The sequence below is a fragment of the Rattus norvegicus genome, chromosome 20 (assembly GCF_036323735.1).
Source record: "Rattus norvegicus strain BN/NHsdMcwi chromosome 20, GRCr8, whole genome shotgun sequence".
NCBI lineage: Eukaryota > Metazoa > Chordata > Mammalia > Rodentia > Muridae > Rattus > Rattus norvegicus.
Window position 1 is genome coordinate 36037521 of NC_086038.1, and position 25620 is coordinate 36063140.

Sequence of the window (25620 nt, forward strand, 5' to 3'; positions counted from 1 at the left end):
GTGTTCCCATGGGTCCTTTTCCACTTTTTTCCATGAAATCTATCTACAACTTTACTAAAAGTGAATTTCACAAATACAGCATATCCTTGCAACTTCTTTGTCTTACTATTTTTGCAATTGCTTATTGATTTGTTAACTTATTTGCTCAGTCTGTGTGTGTGAGTGTGTGTGTGTGTGTGTGTGTGTGTGTGTGTGTGTGTGTGTAGAGCACACAAATGTGTGTGATGTAGCATGTGTGAAGGTCAGAGGACTGAACTCATGTTGTCAGCCTTGGTGACCAGCATCTTCACTTATTAAGACTGTTGGGACATCTCCCTGGACCCAGATCATCATTTTTTGTGTGCTTTGAAGATCTTTAGTTAAAACATCTAGTCCTTTTAAGTGTAGCACAGTTGTAGCACTGTGAGCACTTCAGGCTACTCTTCTGCTATCTGCTTTCTTGTACCTCCTTTGGTTCTTACCTCCCAACTTCTTCTGGGTTTTTTTGTTTTGCTCCAGTTTTAGAATTTTTAACATTACATGCTAGACTTCTCTGTACTGCTTTTCAGTGGCTTCCTCAGGAAATATCAGTCAATAGGACTTCTGGAAATGTCATAGAAGGGAGTTGCTCAATATTGTAGACCACCATTAACCACCTATTGTTCTGAATGTTGAAGACATGATTACTACAACTACATAGTTAAGATTATTATCAGCATTTAGTTCTTTAAGACTTTATACATCATATAATGTATTTTAATCATACTCATAACCCAGTCCTCTCCGTAACTCCCTGCAGGCTCACACACCCCCTGAACTTCCCCGCCTCCTCCCATATTCATGTTGTTTTTTTCAATTTACTGAGTCCATTCTATGCTGTCCATAATATTCGAGGGTGTGGCACCATCCACAGGAACAGAGGCCACACTTAAGAAAACTGACACTCCTTTCACAAAAGCCATCAGTTGTCAGAAGCTATACACAGGGTGGGGGTTATGAGCCCCTCCCTCCTCCATGCTTGAATGTTCACTGGCTTAATACTGTGCACAGCTACTGCAAGTTCATGATGCATTTGTACTGTCACACCTACAAGATGCTCTCTCTCAGGACCTACTTGACCTCTGGGGTTCTTTGGATCTTTTTGTCCTCTCTTCTGAAATATTCATTGAGCCTGGGGAGGAATACAGTTTATTTTATTTTATTTTATTTTATTTTATTTTATTATTTTCTGTATATTTAAATTGCAGCATCAGGACCATTGCCTATCATATTTAATGATGCAGCTGAAGAGAGACCTGGGAGATATAAGAAATGGCCTGGAAATCAAATGTATGTCTTAATGTACTTCTTTATATGTTGAGGCTGTAATTATATTATATACTGACTAAAATTTAAAATAGAAAAAAATAGAACCAAAAGTGAGAAGAACCTGTGGAATAACTGAGATCTCAAGGTGGGTGCTAGATCTGTTTAATACTATAAATTGTCATTTATTGCACATTTTAATATGTAAGCTAAGAAAATATATCATTTTTCATGAGAAAAATTAACTTTGTTTATACCAATATTCCCAATGCAAAGTCAAATAACTTGAATAAAATTTTAATATCCTTAAATTTGCATGAAAAGCATTTCATACAGATCTACAACTTACACCATTGTGCTGATTTATGCCATACATGAAGGACTATGTAGCTATGTGAAGTCATATAATGATGTGCCCCTCTTTCATGTTGATATGGCCACATACTCTACCTCTATAGTCTTAGCTATCTGCAATCCCCTCTTCCTTTCTGGAAAATCTAAACTTCTACCTGGAGACTGTCCTTGGCCATATGTGAAGGACAAGTATGTGTGGGACCAGGAAAGGCATGCTGGTTCCTGGTTGAGCTAAGGCTAGAAACCCCAGTGACCCCAAAAGATGGTAGGTGCCTTGCCCGGTTCTAGGGCAGCAGGCCCCTGTCACTAGGCACTGACCTCCATAGATTTGTGGCTATCAGACATGCAAGGCCAACACCCTAAACCCCTCCACAGGTAGAGGACAAGACCTGTGGCTCCATTTTAATGAGGTATCTAAAGGCCTGGAGGCTTAGCCAATAAGATTTCCTTCTCAGACACTCCTCCCTGCAAAAGGTATTTAACCTCAGGCCCACCCTGAAAACTGGGATATGGTTCTATTCATCCACTTTCCACCATAATAATAAATGCCTTAAAACCATGGACTGCCTCCTTTCACTGGGGTCTTTTGTGGGGAGCCGTGGAGAAGGCCTTCATCTACAGAGGTATCATCTCCCACCACCTTCTAATCTCCTATAGAAGGCCTCTCTGCACTCCCAGGCAAGGCTGCTGCCAAGCTCAGGCCAATCACCTACAAGCCAAGGACTCATCCCTGGGATCAGCCACAGCTTCCAATTTCCACCCTCAGCCCCAGGCTAGATCCAGATCCTCACTACATTCTCAACTCTTCCACAGCTCCCAGAGGCGCCTGGCTGTCCAAGAGCCTGAGAACCCAACCTCCTTGCAGGCCCAGGGACCCCAGAACCAGCTCCAGCTGTCCCATGCCTCAGACTGTGCTTCCCCACCCCTGGAGTGGTGTCCCAGGGTGGACCTACAGCTGCCAGCCCAGAATAACATGAGGTAAGCTCTGTCAACTCCCATGGCGTGCCAGCAGCAGCTGTGTCCAGTGGTGCCACAGGACCCACCAACCCTACAAGAATGCTGGCAGGGGGCTGGGGATTTAGCTCAGTGGTAGAGCGCTTACCTAGGAAGCGCAAGGCCCTGGGTTCGGTCCCCAGCTCCGGAAAAAAAAAAAAAAAGAATGCTGGCAGGAGTTTTCTCTGCCATTGGACAATCTAGGTTCTGAATGTTCGAGAATGTGGCATTTGTTCTGAACTTAGCTGATTTGGTTAACACGTTGATCTCTGATTCCATCCATTTCCCTGCAGGTAACTAATTTCCTTTTTCTTTATGGAGGGATGGGACTCCATTGTCACACAGACATCTGTTGTATTCCTTGACTGATAGACTCTTATGCTGATGTCTAACTTGGCTACTGTGAATATCGTCACGATAAACATGGATGTGCAGGCAGCAGCACACAATAACTCTATCATAGCTCTGTTTTAGTTTCCTTAGAAACTTCCATAGTAGCTGACATACATAATATCGACTGTCATTTACGCCATGCAAAATGCACGGAGCTTCCTCGTACCTGTATCCTGGACAATGCTTGTTTGGGTCATTTGTCCTCATTAGGACAGAGGTCAGATGGATTCTCCGTGTGGTTTGGTTTCTATTTTCCAGATGATTCAAGACAGTTGAATATGTTTTCATATATTTGTCAGCATATTTTTGTCTCTTTTAGCAACTATCTGTTAGGTTCATTGGCCTGTTTCTCACTGCATGATGAGGCGTTGGGGGTTTTAAGTTCTAGAAGTTTTCATACACCGTAAACATTAAACTCTGTTAGACACAGGCTGGCAGATTTTCTCCCAGTCTGTAGGCTTTCTCTTTGCTTGTCTCCTTTACTGTTGAGCTTCTAAACTTCATGTGACTCTATATGTCAGCGTGGCTGCCTCTCCAAGATGACAGGTGTGTTTCCACCTCCCCAATGCTGGAATTATAATCCTGAGCCACTGTGCCTGGTTTGGAGAATTGGATTTGTGTTTCTCGGAGGTTTCTGTTTGTTTGTATTTGGGGTTTTTTGGGGGGGGAGTTAATTTTTCCAAATTGTTTGTTTGTTTGTATGTATGTATGTATGTATGTATGTATGTATGTATGTATGTATGTATTTGGAGTTGGGAGGAGGAAATGCCAAAGCATGCAAGTGTGTAAGGTCAGAGAACAATTTGCAAGAATCAGTTCTCTCCATTACCATGTGGGTCCTGGGGGTCAACTCAGACGGTCAAGCTTAGCAACGCTTACGTTAACCCACAGAGACATCCCACTAATGCTGTTCACTGTTGTTTCTAATGTAGATTCTGGGGACCAAACTCAGGTCCCTGTGCTTACAGGGCAAGTGCTTTATCAACTGACATTTCTCCCCAGCCTCAGAAGTTACATTCTCTGTAGATAGAAGATGAATTTTAGGGACAGCTACATTAGCGGGTGGTGAGCAGCAAGATTACTAGATTTGCAGGTATAGACGACAGCTTGGGAGCTACCACATCTCTTTGTAAAACCTACTTGGTGGTTTTATCCACACCAGGCTCCCAGTTCATTTTCAACTGCCAAGTAACCCTACACTTGGAATTCTGTTCTCCTAGCTTTCTAGACTGTGAGGTAGGCATCCTTAGAAGATCAATGTGTACTTTTTCTGAAGTTAAACTCTGTAGACAGGCTTCGTGGCAGAAACACTTGGCAGAGGCAGGGGGACTTAAGAGAGTTCAAGGCTAGCATGGTCTACATAAAGAACTCAAGGCCAGCCAGGGTTACAAAAAGTGACTATCTCAAACAAGCAAACAAGCAAACAAGCAAACAAGCAAACAAGCAAACAAGCAAACAAGCAAACACTGCCTGTTAAAGAGACTGCGAACAGGAGCATCCGGCCAGGCGCGATCCTGCATTTACTACCTGCTTTTGGTCCCTCAAACATTTTTAAACACTTACATTTTCAATTATTTTCTAATGTTCATGTATTGTACAAGAGTGAACTACACTAGCATCTAAGAAATAAAAAAAGAGGAACTTCTGAAATAATGCGGAGTATTTTAAATAATTTTATGGGATCTTTCTACCAAAAATTATTCTGGCTTCCACTACAGGGAATCATTACTTTAACCAAAAGAAACTAGGTGTTACATGCAGGAAAAGCCATTGAATTTTAACAGCACATTGCGGTACATTTAGAACACATGTGGCATTTAGAACACTGCTGCCGCACCCTCGCCAACAGCATCTTCCCTCTGCTGTTGACCTTCTCTCCATCCCCACAACTTCATCAAATTCAAACCAAGGGGCAAAAGGCTTCCTGCACATCTGTAACGCTGGTTTGTGTTTGCTTTACAGACAAATTGTTTTTTATAACATACCTGGCATGTTATTACCTTTTATTAAGAAAGAAAAAAATAAAATACAAATAACATAAAAGGAAAATATCCTTCTAATATATTTTTACAAAGAACTTTGGTATTTCACAGTTCACTAACTCTACTTTTTAATGAAAAATATCTTTATGTATGGGAAAGGGTTCACTTAAGATTAGGGTTTGGTACAGGGACAAGCAGGTAGACCAATAGAATAGAATTGAAGACCCAGAAATGAACCCACACACCTATGGTCACTTGATATTCAACAAAGAGCTAAAACCATTCTGTGGAAAAAAGATAGCATTTTCAACAAATGGTGCTGGTTCAACTGGAGGTCAGTATGTAGAAGAATGCAAATCAATCCATTCTTATCACTATATACAAAGCTCAAGTCCAAGTGGATCAAGGACCTCCACATAAAATCAGATACACTCAAACTAATAGAAGAAAAATTGGGGAAGAGCCTCAAACACATAGGCACTGGAGAAAATTTGCTGAGCAGAACAGGAATGGCTTATGCTCTAAGATCAAGACTCAACAAATGGGACCTCTGCAAAGCTTCTGTAAGGCAAAGGACACTGTTGTTAGGACAAAATGGCAACCAACAGATTGGGGAAAAGATCTTCACCAATCCTACAACTGATAGAGGGCTAATATCCAATATATAAAAAGAACTCAAGAAGTTAGATTCCAGAAAATCAAATCACCTTATTAAAAAATGGGGTACAGAGCTAAACAAAGGATTCTCAACTGAGGAATACTGAATGTCCAAGAAGAACCTAAAGAAATGTTCAACATCCTTAGTAATCAGGGAAATACAAATCAAAACAGTCCTGAGATTCCACCTCATACCAGTCAGAATAGCTAAGATCAAAAACTCAGGTGACAGCAGATGCTGGCGAGGATGTTGAGAAAGAGGAACACTCCTCCATTGTTGGTGGAATTGCAAACTGGTACAACCATTCTGGAAATCAGTCTAGAGGTTCCTCAGAAAAATGGACATTCCACTACCTGAGGACCCAGCTATACCTCTCCTGGGCATATACCCAAAAGATGTTCCAACATATAACAAGGACACATGCTCCACTATGTTCATAGCAGCCTTCTTTATAATAGCCAGAAACTGTTAAGAACCCAGATGTCTTTCAACAGAGGAATGAATACAGAAAATGTGGTATATTTACAAAATGGAGTACTACTCAGCTTTTAAAAACAATGACTTCATGAAATTCCTAGGCAAATGGATGGAACTAGACGTTATCATCCTGAGTGAGGTAACCCTGTCACAAAAGAACACACATGGTATGAACTTACTGATATGTGGATATTAGCCCAAAAACTCAGATTACCCAAGATACAATCCACAGACCACATGAAGCTCAGGAAGAAGGACGACCAAAGTGCAGATGCTTCAGTCCTTCTTAGAAGGGGGAACAAAAATATTCACAGGAGTAAATATATAGACAAAGTGTGGAGTAGAGACTGAAGGAAAGGCCATGCAGAGACTGTCCCACCCGGGGATCTATTCCATACACATACAGCCACCAAACCCAGACAATATTGCTGATGCCAAGAAGTGCAAGCTGACAGGAGCTTCATACAGCTGTCTCCTGAGAGGCTCTGCCACAGCATGATAAATAGAGGCAGATGCTCATATCCAACCACTGAACTGAGAACAGGGTCCCCATTGGAGGAGTTAGAGAAAGGATTGAAGGAGCTGAAGGGGTTTGCAACCCCATAGGAACAATAGCAACCAATCAGAACTCCTAGGAACTAAACCACCATCCAAAGAGTACCCATAGTTCCAGCTACATATGTAGTAGAGGAAGGCTTTGTGGGGCATCAATGGGAGGAGAAGCCCTTGGTCTTGCCAAGGCTCAATACCCAGGGGGAACACCCTCATAGAAGCCGGGGAAGGTGGGATGGGATAGAGGGTTTATGGGCAGGAAACTGGGAAAGGGGAAAACATTTGAAGTGTAAATAAAAAATAACCAATATAAAAAGATTAACTTTGCTGCTTGTACACTTAAGGTTTCTGCTCAATACCTTTCAAGTCTATGCCCATGACATCACGCAGCTTCTTACCTTCTGACAGCTTCGGTCAATTGGGTCCACTGGGGTAGCTCTGGGATGAGTTAGCCTTACATCATCTCTTCCACATTCAAGGTTGGCCCATAATTCAGTTATCAAGGCACTAATGAAGCCTAGGAAGAAGTATTACTTATGTCATATTGATAGCATCGTTTATACTATAGTGTGAAATAGTATAGTCGGGTTTAAGGAGCAGAGGTAAGATTATGCTTATGAAAAGATTTCCTCACGGAGGAAAAATACTTGATTCTTACAAAAAAATAGTACCCTTGATAGAAATGGTACTCGCTATTGGTACTTACTACATGTTTAGGATATTCTATCTCCTTGAAATGTTAAATAAATCATGAAAAGGGTTTTCCCTGGATACTACAAAGAATGTATTCAGGAGTTGGAGGAAGAGAAAAGACATATCAAAGTAGGGCAGGCATTCCAAGAATATGTTTACTTAACATAATATCATTTACAATACCATATGTTTGAAACAATTCCGAACTTTGCTTCAATCCAACCTTTACATTCTCTTGAGTCAAATACTCTCTCACTAAATGAAAATGAATATTAAAACGGACTATTAAATTCAAATCATACACTACCTACAAAAACCTACTATTTAATCATAAAGTTAGTATGTCTTCATTCCTAGCTACATTCTAACTATTCGTCCTTACATCCACACAAACCTGTAGACCTCACGCTCATCAAGGGAACTTCCCTTTCCAAGAAATGCGGACTGTTACAGAAAGCCACAACCAATCAAATGCAGAGTGCTGGAGCCCCATCCCAGTGGATGCATCTACAACACAAATCCCACACACAGGGCTCAGGGAACATAGCAGAAGATGGGGTGCAAGGACAGGAAGAACCTGAGCTCAGGGTGTTTGCTGTGAGACGGTGTCTGTTGGTAATGACAGAGGTTATACCCATAAAGTCTCATCAATACAACTGCTGAAATGGGAGCTGACCAGAGACAACAACTACAAGTTGTTAAAACAGACAGCGGAAAGCCCATGAGGACTTAAGTCTACACAAAGAACTACAGGCAGGCAGAAATGATGAGAGTATATATTGTTAAATGCCTAGAACAAAATAAGAGAAGTCAGGGTTGGGGACACAACTAAAAAGTGTGGGTTCTATAACTGAGGATACCAGAGTCTAATTAAAAGTCTAATTTATAAGTTTATTAATTAGCTTATAGTCACTTGGGGGGGGTCCCTCATCTTTTCCAGAGGCCAGAGCATGAAAATGAGAGTGGTATTTGAAAATGATAATTCCAGAGTATCTACAGCTCACACATGGGACAATGAATGTAAAGTGGCCAGTCCAGTGCCTGTAATGTAAGGGCTTAGGAATCGGTGGTCATCTTATGACCTATTCAAAATTTCATTTAACCATCGGAAAAAAAACAGTGACAGTATGAGGTTCAAAAGCTTAACTACTTCATGACAAGCAGCTCTGGGATGAAATAATCTTCAAATGGTTCTATTATATTCTTGTCTACAGTGCTACAGGGATTTTACTCTAAGTAAGTTTTGTCAAGGAACATAGAAAGAGTCCAAATTAGTTGGGCAGAAATAAAAAATGTCCCAAACTGTTTTGGCTTGGGTGGAGATGTAATAGAAATCACTGATATGAAGACCAGTCTTCATCTGCACCAAAGAGTGGAGCAGAGACTGAAGGAAAGGCCGTCCAGAGACTGCCTCATCTGGGGATCCATCCCATCTGCAGCCACCAAACCCCATACAATATTGTGGACGGCAAGAAGTACATGCTGACAGGAGCCTGATATAGCTGTCTCCTGATAGCCTCTGCCAGAGCTTTACTGCTACAGATGAGGATGCACTGGACTGAGCACAGGGACCACAATGAAGGAGTCAGAGAAAGGCCTGAAGGAGCTGAAGGGGTTTGTAACCCCAGAGGAAGAACAACAATATCAAATAACCGGAAGTTCCAGAGATCCCAGGGAATAATACACTAACCAAAGAGTACACATGGAGGGACCCATGGCTCCAGCCACATAAGTAGCAGAGGATGGCATTTTCTGGCATCAATAGGAGGAGAAGCCCTTGGTCTTGTGAATGCTCATTTCCCCAGTGTAGGGGAATGCCAGGGTGGTGATGTAGGAGTGGGTGGGTAGTGGGGGGAGCATCCTCATAAAAGTAGGGGGGGGGGGAAATAGGAGGGGTGGGAATCGGGAAAGGGGATAATATTTGAAATGCACATACATAAAATATCCCTTAAAATGCAAAAAAGTAATCACTGACAGAACTGTGGTGACTTGCCACCTCCCCCTGTGACTTCTATTTCACTAACACTAAGTACGTGTTGGCTGATTCTCAGTAAACTAAATATGTGACAAATAAAATCACCATGGCTTACTTCCCTACGTCTCCAGTTGATATTGGGAAATATATAGAAATAAAAACTCCAAAGAGTATGAGAAGGCTACAGTGAGGGCCATGCTTTCTAGAGGAAGAGGAATGGAGGGAGTAAGAGACTGGTACAGGCACATGACAGCTATGATGATAGTGCATTTCGATGCATATGCAAATCTACCAGACTAAGCACTGAGCCATTCTCTCAGGCATAATTATATCAAGGCAGAAAGTCGTTCTTCAGGATTATAAAGTGAGGAGTGATTCTCCAATAATCAATGTTCCAGCATAGATTATCGGGTACCACTGGAATTTCTTGGAGAACAAAGACAAACTTCCTTCAATGTAATCACAAACTGGGAAGTAGAATTTACGAGGTAAAGATAGTCTGGAAGTTTATTGTGCTAAATTTTCAGGTATTTATTTTACTTACAATGATTGCATTTTACCCAGCGGGGGAGACTTGCCTGAATTCTGCAGAGCCACTGCACCCGCTGCTGTGGATGCCACCTGCACAACCAAGACTTCATAGCCGAACTTCTTCTGCCTGTTGACCTAACATGAAGAACACACGGAGAAGCAAAGAGCTCAGCGTTCTAGTTACCCACAACAGCCTTGTGGGTACAGCACTTACTGCTCTTCAACAATTAGAATACTAGAAATTTCTTCCCGGTGATAAAAACACAAAACAAGGAAACCCTCACGGAGAATTAGTACCAATGTGGTATTTGTAACAATTACTTCTGGTCCGAGTTTAATCCTAGCTCTTTGATTTAAACGAGTCACTTAGTCAGACACTAAAGTCATGAGGCTGCAGTTAAGAGCACATGCTGCTCTTACAGAGGACCCAACTTCAGTTCCCAGAATTCCGTTCAGTTCCTACATCCATACCTGGAGGCTCTTAACCAGCGGTACCTCTAGCTCCAGATGATCCAACACCTTGGCCCCTGTGGACATCTGAACTCGCACACATGAACACACAAGAGTTAAAAATAAATATGTCTGAAGAGTCATTTGTTACTCGTAGCCTGACACTCTCATAAGTAAAGTAAAGGTCTTAGATCAAATAGAAGTAGGACAGCTTTCATTTCTAAATTGTATCCATCTTACTATTACTAAACTGTAACGTTCTATCTTTACTTTATAGGCTACTTCCACGTTTTTAAACTGTCACCACCAAATTCCTAAATAAGTTTTTAAGAAATTAAGAAAAAAACTTAAAATCTGATGCTTTTTCCTTAAAGTAAGTATTTCTAGAAAATACAATTTTTGTTTCTAAAGAAGAGCTGCTTGGTCCTAATCATCAATATATTGTTTTCTCCTGTAAAAAGGTCTTCAGTATTTGTCACTTTACAAGGAACAAACCTGCTTGGGGTAACTACAAAAGTGAGCTGATCTCTTCGTATCAATCACAGTAAAGGGGTGAAATGACACTGTAAACAACCATCCCATTCTGCTAGCCTATATGATGTTCAACTTCTGGAAGAGTTAATCACTCAGAATTCTTTCATTAGAACATTTCATTAAAAGAGCCTGCTTTAATTTCAAACTCTTAAAACAGAAGAAAAATGTGCCTTCTGTTTTAAAGGCAAAAACTGTAGCTAAAAGGGAACTAATAGCTATCCTGAGAATTAGGTCTATTTCATCAATTTTCTATTGTATACATCTTCTTAACTTAGCCTTCTTTTTCGATCTCATTAGTTATAGTTCCCACTTTCTGTACTGAGAATTTTGGTTTCTTTAAAAGCCCAGTTATGTTATGTGAATATGCTTTTGTTTCAGGCCCAGGCGTGGGATAAGAGGCAGTTTCACAGCATTCTAGTTATCCACAATACAGCCTTGTGGGTACAGCCACTCACTGCTCTCCAGCTATTAGAATACTAGAATTTCTGCCAGGTGGTAATAGCACAAACCAAGGAAACCCTCATGGTGAATTAGTTCCAATGTGGTATTTTACTTCTGGTCTGAGTTTAATCCTAGCTCTTTAAATTCAAGAAGTCACTTAGTCAAGCTAAGTGATTATGATTTGCCTCATGCACTAGCAAGGGTGTGATTTCTGCCAACTGCAGAGAGTTTAATTCTGGGGACTCTGGACAAGCTATAAGTGGGACAGTCCAAGAGGGCCCATGCAGCTGCTGGTGGTCCCTGCTGATTCCTGCTGGTACATTTCTGTTCCTGAATTGCTGGATTGCTGGATTGCTGTTTTTCTGGACTGCTGGATAGTCTGACAAAGATTAGGCTTGCCCCAAGGAACCGGAAAAATAGGAAATAACCTATGGAAGTCTATCTTCTTTGTTCTCTAGCCTTTTGTCTCTCCTACCTAGTGTTGCAGGGTTGAAAGGGCTTAGGGTGGAATAAGGGTTTGAAGGGAGGTAGAGTTATAAGAAACCAATAAAATAGCTGAAAAAAATACACCAACAATTTTCCTTGAATTAGAATCCATTGTTCTGCACTGAGTGACACAGACACCCAGGGAGATAAAAACCTATTCTTCCTCCCCTGCATCTTCCTGCTAAAGAATGCCCTACTCATAAATACCTCCCACAGGCCCTGAAAATTGGATTATTAGTAGCCACATGCTTTGCCCATTTCTGAGATATTGTGAAAATGGAGAAGATTATCATGGCAGACATTTTATTAAACAAGGTAAGTCTTCAGGCATATAGTCAAAAACTAGAAAAGAAATCTGAGTTTTAGTCTAACCATTATAACTAGTCAGCTAACAGATCTATAAAACACACCGTGTAACTAATCTGAGCGTCCACTGTTTCTTCCACAAAATTAAGAAAGTGGCCTAGCTGCTAGGCTTTCTTGAAAAATATCTGAGGAAGTTAATGATGAAAATATCTGGACTAACGGGGCACATTAACATGTGATGAATATGCTAATGAAGAACTATGGGCTGTAAATTCCCAATGTCAAAGGAGCAGTCTCTTCTACTAGAGCAGCCAGGGTGAAGCAAAGAATGTTTGGTTTTGGAATTTACGGACATAAAAATGACATCTAATTCTAGATGCATCGTGTAAAGACATGCCTGGCTGAAGTAAAGCACCTGAATGAAGAAAATGTGTGTGAACTATTCTCCTGTTGTCACAATGATAGACAGAATAAACACACAGGAAGCCTACATGACGATAAACGGTATAAACAGAACAGGAAGCCTGAACAGGTAATTAGTATGCATGGGCAGCTCTATGCTTGGCTGTGGTGGAGGGACTCAAACTAAACCAGAATATTTACAATAACATAAAGGACTGTGGGGAAGAGAGAGAGAGAGAGAGAGAGAGAGAGAGAGAGAGAGAGAGAGAGAGAGAGAGAGAGAAAGAGAGAGAGAGAGAGAGAGAGAGAGAGAGAGAGAGAGAGAGAGAGATAATAAACTGTTAAATGTGGAAGCTTGCAGAAGGGAAATGTGTACAGAGTGAAACAGAACTAGCAATCTGGAATGATACTAGAATAAAATAAAGAAGACAATAGGAACCTGATACAGATGGATGAGGTAAGGGTGCCATAAACTGAGGAACAGAGGTAACTATCAGGCAGAGACAACAAAAATGGTTATTTATTTTCTAATAGTTTTAATCAAAGGAGGAGATTTGAATTTAAGAGAGTAGAGGGGGAAGAACTTGCCATTAGCAACATAAAATATCAAAGCACTTTATGAAAGAACTGATTCCAGGCCTGGCTACATCTGTAAAGTGCTTCCTACATAGGCATGAGTTCAATCTGCCTGAACCCACATTTGGGGATGAAGTGGGGGAGGGGAAGCTGGGCTCAGTAGCACAAACCTAGCATTTCAACACTGGGGAAGAAGCGACAAGGCTGCTGGTTGTTGCTGTAAAATTAAAATCAAGGCTGCTTTCTTTTATCCTGCCCTAGGTCTGGCACCGCAGTGCCCCAAGACATCTGCTAGATATCTTCATCTCAGTCAGCAAAGCCTCTCACCTGCATTGCTCCATCCCATATCACACTGCCAAGGGCTGCTCTCTGAGCCTGGCAACAGTCTTTCTCCCCGTATAGTTCCTAAGGCAGGTTGCCACCATGCCAGACACACACATCCCAATTCCGTGGTGTGCTAGTGTGTCTAAATCGCCACATGAAAGAACACACAACACACAACCTCTGATCCAATTCATAATATATCATTTGCTCATCTAGACATACGAAGCCTGTACACATCCCTCCCTTAAGAATGTTCATAGCAACCTGTAAATGTGCAGAGAGGAATCTTAACATCCGCCTCCATGCTCTCTCCGCTGCTGCTCCACAATCTCTTTGGCTTCCGGCTCCTCTCCCTCTTTAAAACTTTTCTCCCACCCATCCTTCCTTCTCGTCCAATGACAGGCCTCGTTCTATCCTATACCTGCCTCCACCTGCATAATGACATCATCCTGCAGCTGGTCATCGAGCCTAGCCCCAAAATCGGTGAATTCCTGGTTCAGAAAGCCTGTTTCAAAAAATAGGATGGAGCTCTTTGCCATCTTGCAAGATGGCAGGTGAAGAGACTGGGGGCCAGACAGGAAGGAGAAGGCTGAGGAGCTTCTATAAAGGTCAGCCTGAGGCTAAGGAATCCAGCGGGAAGCCCCACTACTGCCAAAAGCCACGGTTGGTCAGAGGACCTGGACACACTCCCACTCTGCCGTGTCTTCCAGAAGGGTCCTGCACAGGAGTAAACGACTCAGCTGCAAAATCTTTTTCCCCTGCAAGTTTCTCTCTCTCTCTTTCTTCCTTTCTTTCTTCCTTTCTTTCTTTCTTTCGTTCGTTCATTCTTTCTTTCTTTTCTTTTTTCTTCTTTTTTCTTTTTCTCTTTTTCTTTTTATTTCTTTTTTTTTTTTGCTTCATATTTATTTATTCACTTTACCTCCCAATATCCATCTCAGGTCAACCCACCCACAGTTCTTCCCCTATCCTTCTTCCCTTTTCCTCTGAGTGAGTGGGCGCCTCAGGCATCCCCCACCCTAGCATGTTAGGTCACTGCAGGATTAGGTGCGTTCTCTCCCACTGAGGCCAGATTGAAAAGAGAAAAAAAATTAAGGGGTGTGTCTTGTCATCTGTCATGAAAGCAGTTTATAGTGACAAGAACAGAGGATCATGCGTGGTTAAGCTTTGCAAGATGTCTAGGTGTTATACTACCAAGAAAGTACCAGGGAAATGGCAACACCCAGGGAAGAAAGTCTCCTATCATCACATGAGAAGCTGCACACCACGCCAAACCCATCGCTGATCATCTGCAATGGACCACCCCAGGGGGAAGAGCGGTGCTCCTAAAACAGAATTACTAATCAGGGTAAGGTTGATCAGGAAGCTGTAGACTGGACAGTTTGCAAAGGTCAGGCTATTACTTGGCTCCAGGGATGTATGCAGTCCTTTCAGACTCTAACAAATGGAATTTATCCTCACAAACTACAGCTCTAAATTTCTTGCCTAAAAACTAATTAAAAAGAAGATACATTTAAAACAAAAGTGGAGAGCAATTCAGAAAGCAGTAAAAATCAACGTTGACATCCATGCAAGTGTGTGCAACATACAGCCACACCACACACACACACACACACACACACACACACACACACCAGCCTTGATCCTAGCCAAAAGACCAAGTTGTTATGCAGAAAAATATGGTTAAATGCATAGCTAAGATCCAAAAGTCCCAGAAATGTCTTTACTAGGAAAGAAAAAACAAACAAACAAACAAAAAAAACCTCAGAGATAATTATGACTCAATTACTTCAGACTACTTGATTAAATAAATTACCTTGCAAGCTTTATTTAACAGTAGAATATGAACCCTCTAAAGGGAAGTTTGTGTCTTTAAAAGTGCCTGAGGCCTAAACCCTCAGTGATACATACATTTAGATGTAATAGGATTTTTTTCCCAGAAATTCTACCCAGTTTTGGTACATATGGAGGTATTATATCATGCTTATAAAACATCTGGAAAATTAACTGAATTTTTCAATTCCATCTGGCTACTTGCAATTTCAAAATACAGAGACGCCAATATCTATTACCTAAAGCTTTCCTTTAAAAAAAAATCAAGTGTTACAGTGCAGCCCGGGATTTTACCTGAAGCTTAATAACCTCGTCACACATGGAGAGCAGAATAACGCTCTCAGTGGCTTTTACAACAACAACAATCCTTTTGCTTACAGCAGATGGCAATTCATACCTGTGGCTGTTTTGCGTACTGGCTGAACATAAACGTCACACAGTCACTGATGGCACCTGTCCTCTGAAGAAGCAGCAGTCCTTTGGGGGTGGCAGCAAAATTGAGTAAATCATCCAACAAATTGTCTTCCCAAGCCACAGCCACACTGGGACAGGAAAAGGGATGGTGAAGAGACATTTAATATGCTCAAAACAGAAAATGCTTCAGATCGGCGTGGACATTAAGCTGACAGAGTATACACTGGCTGCTGATTACTCTGTCGATGTTGTGAGATGAAAAGGGTCTGTGAGGTTTTCTCAGTTCTACTCCGACAGCTCCCATCAGTGAGTGAGTGTTCTCTGCTGCAGCACGTTGACCAGTCCCCACCTCCCCTTATGATTCCGCTGCCCTTGCATTCCCTGCCCTTCAACTGTCCATTATTTCTGTGCATTCTTTTTATTAAAGTATTTGCTTTCTCGTGTTCTAAAGCATAATATATATGGTTTCGCTTTTATTTCCATAAGTTTTTATTTTATTTAAAGATGAATAATAACATGTTTTCCCAGATTATATTTTTAAGACTGAGAACTTTGGCAGAGGTAAAAGAAGGAGGAGGAGGAGGAGAAAAACTAGCAGAAACCATAGAAAACCTTTAAAAACACTATACTCCATAGATATATTATTTGCTCAATTAAATCTTTGAAATAGGTTTTCCTAAAATTGAGAAAAATATACAATTTGCGTATGAACTAAAATATCGTTCAGAGTACCAAGCAGGTTAACTTAAATCACAGAGATCAAACAAACAGTTAACGTACAAGTGAGAGCTGCCCAGTGAGGACATCACCTGTTAGCCCCAGCCACTACACTGTAGATAATAAGATCTGTCAGGTGCCACACAGTCCAGAAGGTACAAGAGTGATAACCTCGAGAACCAATATCAAATGTGTGCCTGCCCCAAGTGTTATATGCAATTAAACTACTTAAGAACATGTGTTTGGCACAAGGAAACATTTTGTGGTGATGGTGTGGTTTGAAAGAATAGACATTTCCAAACATAGAAGATTAGCTGGGCATGGTGACACAAATCTGTAATGCTAGTACTTAGGAGCCAATGACAGAGGCAGGAAGATCTCTGTGAGTCTGAGACCAGCCTGGTTTACATAGTGAGTTCCAGACTAGCTGGGGCTGTATAGTGAGAACCTGGCTTGCTAGCTAAGAACACTTGTCATGCGTGCATGAGGACCTGAAACTGAACCCCAGCAGTGAGGCATGGAGTGGGGAAGGAATTATGAGGCCTGCAGTGATATCTTCTTTGGAAAAAAAGCTCTTGCCTTTGGGAGACTGAATTTTAGCTAGACTCTGCATCCAGCCTAGCAGTGTGCCCTGAGCTCACCTAGAGCTACATACTCACCCACTAGTATATTGTGTACTCAGCCTGTTCCCTCAGGTGAAACCTGCCTTCAAAACAATGGATCTCAACTTATTATCACTTGTATTTCTCATTTAATCAGCTTTTACAGCCTAAGCTAAATGCATTGCTTCAATCTGAAACTGTTATTCAATCCCTCTGATCCAGAAGAGAGAGAGAGAGAATGTTCACATGCATGTGGTAATCATTTTCTGAGCATAGCCAAGAGATCGAAAGCAATCTTAAAGTAAGCAAATACCTACAAATGTTAGATGCAACCTGTGGATAGACAGATATAGTATAACAACATCTGTGTTTGTTTCAAATGCTCTGCTGGGTCCGCTGGAATCAGGAAAGAAACTTCTGGTAAAACTGTTAAAGATTTCTATAAAAATGTACTCCTCATCCCTTTTCCCATACTAGGATTTCTACCTTGTTCAATGAACACAGAGCAAAGCTCTTTGTTAGGAAGAGACACAGGGATAGGTCAGACACAACAGAATATGGGCAGAATCACAAACTAAAGTCTTCTTTTTTAAAGTCTCTTTCTTCATTTCCTGATGTGGCATTGATGCCAAGGCCTACCCCTGCCTCAGAATTTATAAGCAGCTAATCGTGGTAGTGGAAGGAGAGTGTCTTGAATGGTGTGACCTCTAGTCACATGTCCATGCTCCAGAAACAAACCCTCATCCTTGCTCCTATAGACAATCCTAATGCAGCCAACTGGGTCACTACCAAGGCATGAAACCAGAGTGCAACATTAGCTGAGGAGTGAAAGGGGATTAGCAGGAATAGAGTAGAAAAGTGACCAGAGAGCATGCCTATTACAGACATACACTACGTACATGTATGAAATGGCATAATTAAAGCCATTATCATATACAATTAGTATATGCTAATGAAACATTAAAGTAAGTTTTAGAAAAGTTAAGACAAGTCACTCACACAGGAACATACCTATGAAATATGTCATTAAATTAGTAAATTAGTCATAAAAATCAATAAAAATGTTTTTATATTCAATACAAATAAAACAGAAAACAAGTTATATGAGTGGCACCACTACATAATGTAAGAGTATATACAATTCTGAAAAGTAAGTGTTGGCATGCTTTAATAAATCTTCTCTGGAACTCTGGAACTGCCCCTCAGTGTTAAAAAGGGGCAGAAGATCTGAGCCATGGAGTTGTATTGCCCTTTCCCTTGGGAGGCAGCAGTGGTAAAAGGTGTGAAGCTGCAAAGGGCACTCTCCTTTAGTGTGGTGATTTGAATGACAATGGACCCCACAGACTCAGAGAATGCTTGGTCAGCAGGGAGTGGCATTCCTTGAGAGGGATGAGGAGGTGTGGCTTTGTTGGAGTAGGTGTGACTTTATTAGAGGAAGTGTGTCCCTGGGGTAAACTTTGTGGTTTCAACAGCTCAAGCCAGGCCCAGGTCTCTAACTTAGGACAAAGGCCACCTTAGGGAAACACCAAGTGGCTGGGACTTTAACACCCAGTCCAAAGAATTTAGGATAACACCCTGTTCCAGGAAATCAGCTAACCTCAAACAGGGAAGGGCCCTTAGCAGTCCCTCTTCTGACTGCCAAAGATACCTCTCCATTAAGGAGTGTAAAGGTCATTTTGTGTCATCAAGGATCAACTCATGCTGTTTCCAAAGGCTGTCCTCCACAAGTGTATAAAAAATGTGTGCATTTGTCATTTGGGGTCACCTCTGTCCCGATTACAGGGCCACCCAGTGCACTGGATCATTAAACCTCTTGCTTGATTGCATCGCTCTGTCTCCGTGTTTTCATGAGTGGGACCTCCCAGTCGTAGGGCTGATTGGGTCCTACAGATATAGAACTCAGCTATTTCTCCAGCACCATGTCTGTCTCCAGGTCACCATACTTTTCAACATGAGACTAGACTAGACCCCTGAAACTGTGAGCAAGACCCAATTAGATGCTCTCATTTAAAACAGTTGCCAGGGTCAGGGTATCTCTTTACAGCAACAAAACACTGACTATACAGCAAGGTATATCCTGGTGATTAATGTCAGGATACCATGGGCTGAGCTTTGCAGATCAAAGAACTCTCGGTAATTTACCTCCCATTTTGAAGAAGGTCTTTTAATGCCTGGCTGTGACAAATTTAACATCTTTTTCTCTGTGATTGGATCTTCTCTAAGGTCACACAGTGATTGGCTCAAAAAGTATGAGAACACTTTGATAAGCCTATTAGAAATTTTATTTGGAGTTTTCGAGCAATAGGCAGAGTAAAAGGACATGAATACCCACCAGAAGTATCAGCTTCCCCATTCTCTAATACTAGACACACCATTAAATGTGAAACGGGAGCAGGATCATCCAAAACATGTTAATAATAATAATAATAATAATAATAATAATAATAATAATAATAATAATTAGCTTTTACAGTTGCAATTATTTTACTGTTATCTTGTTAAGCTAACTTTTATTCTCCCTAACTTGGACTAGAGAAAGCTCATTCACTAAACTTATTTCTACACACACTCAGGAAATCAAGTATCAGTTGTACATTGACAGAAGATGGGCTTGCTGCTATAACCCTATCACACATAAGCTCCCTCAATAAAAGAACAAAAGATGCTCAAGTCTTTCCAGAAGGTAAACTGAACTGTTAGGACAAAAACGATATATACACTTCTAATATACTGTGAATTGTATTGAATTTTTGGCTTTTCTTGAGACATTATAATGAGGAATTTACATGTCATTCTGACTAGATTTGAAGAACAGCTAGAAACGTGATAAAACATTATTTAAGGGTATATCTGTGAGGTTGTCTCGAGGGGAATTTGGTGTACAAATCTCAGTAGACCAAGTGGAGAGGCTCTATCTTCAGTGTAGAGAAGGGGCCATTCGATTGGATGGGGATCCAGATAGAAGGACAACAGAGTTTAACCCTAGGCACCCAGGAACACTCTTTTGCCCTTTGAAACCAAAATCAAAAGCTTCCTGGCCTTCACAGCCGAATCTCACAACAGGAGACTCTCAACACTTGGACTAAGCAATATTCTCAACATCCCAGAATCCACTTTCCAAATATCCTGTCTTCCATAACAGCAGGAACCAATGCCCCTAGTAGATTCTCTCCTCACTCATACATTGATCCATGAATCTATCCTACTGTTCTCCCCAGAGAGCTCTAATGAACACAGCCAGTAACACCAGAGGTTAGGAAACCTCTTCCTCCCTAGGACTGCTTTCCTGTAAGCACATACTCATAGCTAACATTGCCTCTTTCCACCTATTAACCCGCCCGTACTCTGTGTCAAGGAAGAATGAATGTATGGCTTCTTGAATAAGCAGTGCCTTTTCTCTAGTCCACTTCATCCATAGCAGTGGCTCTCAAGCTAGGGGTACAACACTTTGGGGGCCACATATCAAATTTCCTGTGTATCATATATTTACATTACATTACAGTAGGAAAGTTACCATCATGAAGTTGCAATGAAGTAATTGTGTGGTTGGGATGACTACAGCATGAGGAACTGTATTATGGCGTCGCAGCATTAGGAAGGCTGAGAACCTCTGCTCTATAGGAAGCAGCCCCCTACAGCAAACATGTCTTCTGCTCTGTTTTATTGATGATGACAGGGAAATTGATGACAGTGAAGTGTGCATTTGGGACTGGACAAAGCTTATCTAATTTCTCCATAATCTCTCAATGAAAAGGAGAAAAAAGGCAGTTGATGTGTGTTAACCATATTATAAATAAACATACATGAAAATTCCAGAGAATGAACTATTTTGAACCCTTAAACTTTTCCAAAATTTGAAAAACTTAACAGATTTTATAAGTTAAGCTCTATTCTACAAAAGAGAAAGAAGCACAGTGAGCATTTAGCAAAGAAGAACCCTTAAAGCTGTCCTTACTGTGACCCACACTGTGCCAATGCTCAGATCAACTAAAAGAAAATCGTAGAGCATGTAGATCACTAAACCTCAGTTTAATAAATTATTTCCCCGTTAACCTAACATCACAGCCAATTGATATTTCTAAAGAAGCACATATATACAGTGAACTGTTAATTTACATAATCTTCAAATGCCAAAACCATATTTAAACTACACTCTTGCTGTATTTTGGAAACTAAGTAAGTGGATCTCCTTGCCATCTAGAAACATCTTACTTCTACCGTGCATGCAAGATTCCTTTCCAGTTTTAGCATTTGATAATTATCTGATTTTTCTGAAAATTTAACAATCCACCAAGTTTGCTAACACAAAATATAAATACAGAATGAAGTAAAAACTATTTAATATTTCTACATTTGTAACAAGTATAACATAATCTATAAATGATAATAATCCTATAAAATGCAATTTGCCTTGAACCTGTACATATACAGTTAACTTCCTGGAAAATGTTTTTCCACCGTTTACCAGTGCATTTCAATTATCTCAACAAACACAATAGAGAGATGTGAAACATTGATGATTACCTGTTGGGAGACTCCTGGCTCACTGAAGAAACTGAGTCAGAGCCCTCTACTGGAGTGGGGATCCTTTCTGATAGCAAGCTTGTCTAAGAGAAAATAATGGATTAGTTCGTTTTTCTGCTCTTCTGACCAATAACACTATTCTCGAGATTTCTAATGCTGAAGTTCTGTTTTTAATCCTTGATCTATTTTAAGTCTATTATTTCGAAAGTAAATTATCTGGTTCAGTGAAATTGAAGGACTTAGCAATCCACTGGTCTGCACACAGCTCCTGCTGCACTGTGTTCCTGACATCTTAACCTCCACAGAAGAGGTTTGCTTCTGCAAAGAAAAGGCACCTTACGCTTCTGCAGCAGAGAACAAACCTTTGTGGTAATCAGTTAAAGGCTTGGACCCTTACTGAGAAGGGGGTTCTTACATCACCCTGTGCCAGGTTAAGAAGTATGGAGAGCTGACACCAACGACCACAAGCCTAGAGAAGTAGTATTTAACCTAGCATGATGGCACATGCCATTAATACTAGCACTCAGGAGGCAGAGGCAGGCAGCTCTCTGTAAGTTCAAGGCCAGCCTGCTCTATATAGTAAGTTCCAACCAGAGCTCCACAGTGACTCTTTCAAAAAGAAAGAAAGAAAAGGAAGGAAGGAAGGGAGGGAGGGAGGGAGGGAGGGAGGGAGGAAGGAAGGGAGGAAGGAAGGGAGGGAGGAAGGAATGAAGGAAGGGAGGGAGGGAGGGAGGGAGGAGAAATAGAAAGGAAGGAAAGAAGGAGGGAGGGAGGAGAACTAGAAAGGAAGGAAGGAAGACGGACAGACAGAGGAAAGGGGAAGAAAAGGAAAATGAAAAGGAGGAAAATCATGTTCCATTAAGATACCCTCTCCATGATCACGTACTGAAATGATGCCTGTAACTGAAGCACAGAGCTGCAGGGAGGAACCTTGGAGCACATACCTTCTTCCATGCCTTTGCTATAGAATCATGTAAGCCGTAAGGAAGCAGCACCTGCAAGCCTTCACATGTACTATATATCTGACGACACACAGAAATAAATGCTCCTTTTACTACAGGCAACGTTTCCGATCCAGGAAAAATAGAAATAGCGTCTTCTAGAAGTTTCTTTGAAAACTTGGCTATTATATGAGCACCTGTAGGGCTAAGAAAAGACCACAGATGTGACCCCAAATCCAACTGTGCGTGACGTCATGGAGCACTAACAAAACGGCCGCCTCCACACCACGGGCTTGTTCCCATTTACACAGCTCATAGGCTTTGGCTAACAAGACAGTAGGCCTGACCCATCAATGTGCACATGTGCAGTCATGGCGAAGGTTTCTGGGGGACACAGGAAAGGGCAATCAGCTGGGAGAAACAGCAAATCTGCGTATCCTTAAAGAGCCATCCATGGATGCCATGCAGCAGGCCCATGCATGAGTGTTCTCAGCTTTACAGTGAGCATCTCCTGTTGTTTGAGCTGTTGCAACCTTCCCTATACAATACCGACGACACGCCCACCCTGTCTCAAAGCTTGACATCGGTTTCCTAGAAATAACAGGAGCAGAGACCAAAAATGCTTCCAATATGAAAGCTGCTGTTTTAAATATTTTAATGCACTTACATCATTTTTCCTATAGTCCTTTGAAATGGGAGTTTACAGGTTGGAGAATCTATGTACAGATTACAGAAGTAATTTGCATGATAACACACAGCTAATGATGAGAAAGAAACAAGATCACCTAGTCTAACACCACAGAGAAGCAATACTCATACTTTTTCTAGATTTAAAAACAAAAGCAAAGCAAAAGCAATAAACATCGGGTGTCAGAGAGCAGCCAAGCCTCCATGGTGACTTCTCCAGCAGCACTGCAAACATGTTTTCATCCTTGCCTTGCACATGTGACCCAGTGTACATCTCCACCGACAAAATGTCTATTTTAAATGTAGTGTGCCCCATAAAAATTATGACTTTTAGTTAGACAGCCCATATCAAACTTCTCTTTAGTCTCTCAGGATGTCATTTCCCCTGGATAGGTTTGCTTAAATTACACTTCCTACAAGCCCTGCAGGCCCTGCTGCATGATTTACACTCCCTGTGCAGCTTTCCTCCAACTCAATGTAGCTTTCTTTATATTTGAATAACTGTTTCCCCACAGGAGCCTCCAACCCATTTCCTATTTCCTCAAATGTTCTCAAAGATAATAATTAGATCTTAAGACTTAAACTTTAGTTCTTTGTTTCTTCCTTGGTAAATAGCTTTATTGGTTATGTGTGTCTCCTGCACGAGACACTTATTTGGAGGTCCCAATTTAGGTGACATTAAAAGTTAGCTTGCACTACCTAAAGACTACACATGGACTGACCCTGGACTCTGACCTCATAGGTAGCAATGAATATCCTAGTAAGAGCACCAGTGGAAGGGGAAGCCCTGGGTCCTGCTAAGACTGAACCCCCAGTGAACCAGACTGTTGGGGGGAGGGCGGCAATGGGGGGAGGGTGGGGAGGGGAACACCCATAAAGAAGGGGAGGGGGAGGGATTAGGGGGATGTTTGCCCGGAAACCGGGAAAGGGAATAACACTCGAAATGTAAATAAGAAATACTCAAGTTAATAAAAAAAAAAAGTTAGCTTGGCAGATGGCACCCTGCTGGCATTTCCAGCAAGAAAGGTGTTTCACCTGATGATTTTAGCAACTACTGTGGTGATTACCAAGATTTCATGAAGAAATACTTCAATACTCTCTGATTCAAGAATTTTGTTGGTATTTAGCAACCAGACTTCTTCTGCAAAGAATGTTTCTGGGGGAACCTGTTAAAATGCAGTGTGCAAAGGAAAGTTGGAAAAATATTATAATATCAATTTACAAACTAATAAATATACTTGGTATAGGAACATCAAAAAGAAATTATTCAATCCACTGTGTTTTATTTTACTATTTTTTATATTTTTATCATTTTAATCTTTTTAATCCATTTTTTTATAGACCTAATAATATTTTACCCTATTGTATCCATTAGTTTTTGATCCTCAAGTTACACATCTTAAAGACAGTAGAAGCTTCCTTGAGGAACTTTTGGTACTATCCTGATATTTTTAAATATCTACCTTGTTTTCTAGAGTCAAAATTATGTGAGAATGATTCTGTGTATTTCTTATTCCTGACCTAGAAACAGTTATAGGGAAAAAAGATACAGAGATATCACAATGCAGGAATCTGCTGTCAATAACAGCATTGCTTATAGGCCTTTGACAGAGTAGTGACCTGAAAAAATATCTCTTTAGAAAAAGAAAGGTAAGTTCATAAATGCATTTCCATTATGAGCTGAGTACTCAAGATTTCACTTGTTTCTTTAATTTTATAATTTTATATTGTATCTTACACTGAAAAATCTTAGTTCCAAATGCCATTACCTGGTCATTTATTATCCGTAACAATTTCAAAATAACACCAGTGCTGCTTCTAAAGACACCCAACACAGCTGGCATTGAATCGAGATTATTTCCCTTCCATTGTACCTGACTACAGTTCAATCGTATTGCGGTTACCTGAGGTAATCTTCTTTCTCCATGACTTTGTCACTAACCAGCCTGTTACGTTTGCGTGCTCGTTTGCTTAGTAGGTTTTTTAAATTGTGCATTCTTTCTTCTTTATTTTGTTTAACATTTGGAGTCTAAAGCAGCTATTTAATTCTAAGATAAATGTAAGTATGACTAATGTATATACCACGGAGAACATTTCTCCATGTATGTTTCTTTGGTTCCCTGGAACTAACCGTTTTCCTTGCCTTTCGATCTGTCTACAAGATGTAAGCAAATGGATGACTCATACTGTCCTGTCCACAGAGGGCAGCAGACTATAAACACTCATCTGTCCTTTCTCTTTTTCCACTTAATGCCAACGCCAACACAATAAGCAGTCCATAACAACATTGCTGACTCTGTGTGGGGTGTGTGTATATATCAGTCTCAGGGCAACCTGGAGAGGAGAGGACAATGTCGAGAACCAGGTCTCTAATTCACCATGGGAGTCTCAGCAGCCAATCACAGGTCACCAAGCTTAGTTGGCAGCATGCTTCTCTGCTCAGGCTTTTCCTGGCCCCTGATTCCTTTTTACAGCTAGCGAGCTGTTCACTGCT

The 25620-nt window shown here is 41.0% G+C and overlaps 1 protein-coding gene across 9 annotated transcripts in view; it reads right to left on the reverse strand.

The window, feature by feature from the left end:
* Tbc1d32 (TBC1 domain family, member 32) overlaps window positions 1-25620 on the reverse strand; it is a 230881-nt gene that overhangs the window by 135240 nt on the left and 70021 nt on the right. For 8 of the 9 annotated variants that reach the window (XM_039099304.2, XM_039099306.2, XM_063279629.1 and 5 more), the window contains 5 exons: window positions 22443-22644; window positions 21499-21581; window positions 15639-15783; window positions 9940-10027; window positions 7092-7210 (listed from right to left, as the gene is read on the reverse strand). In XM_039099304.2, the coding sequence (XP_038955232.1) occupies window positions 7092-7210; window positions 9940-10027; window positions 15639-15783; window positions 21499-21581; window positions 22443-22644 (637 nt within the window). Of the gene's footprint in view, window positions 1-7091; window positions 7211-9939; window positions 10028-10063; window positions 10430-15638; window positions 15784-21498; window positions 21582-22442; window positions 22645-25620 lie in introns of those variants that run through there. The other variant, XM_039099311.2, reaches the window with a different exon arrangement.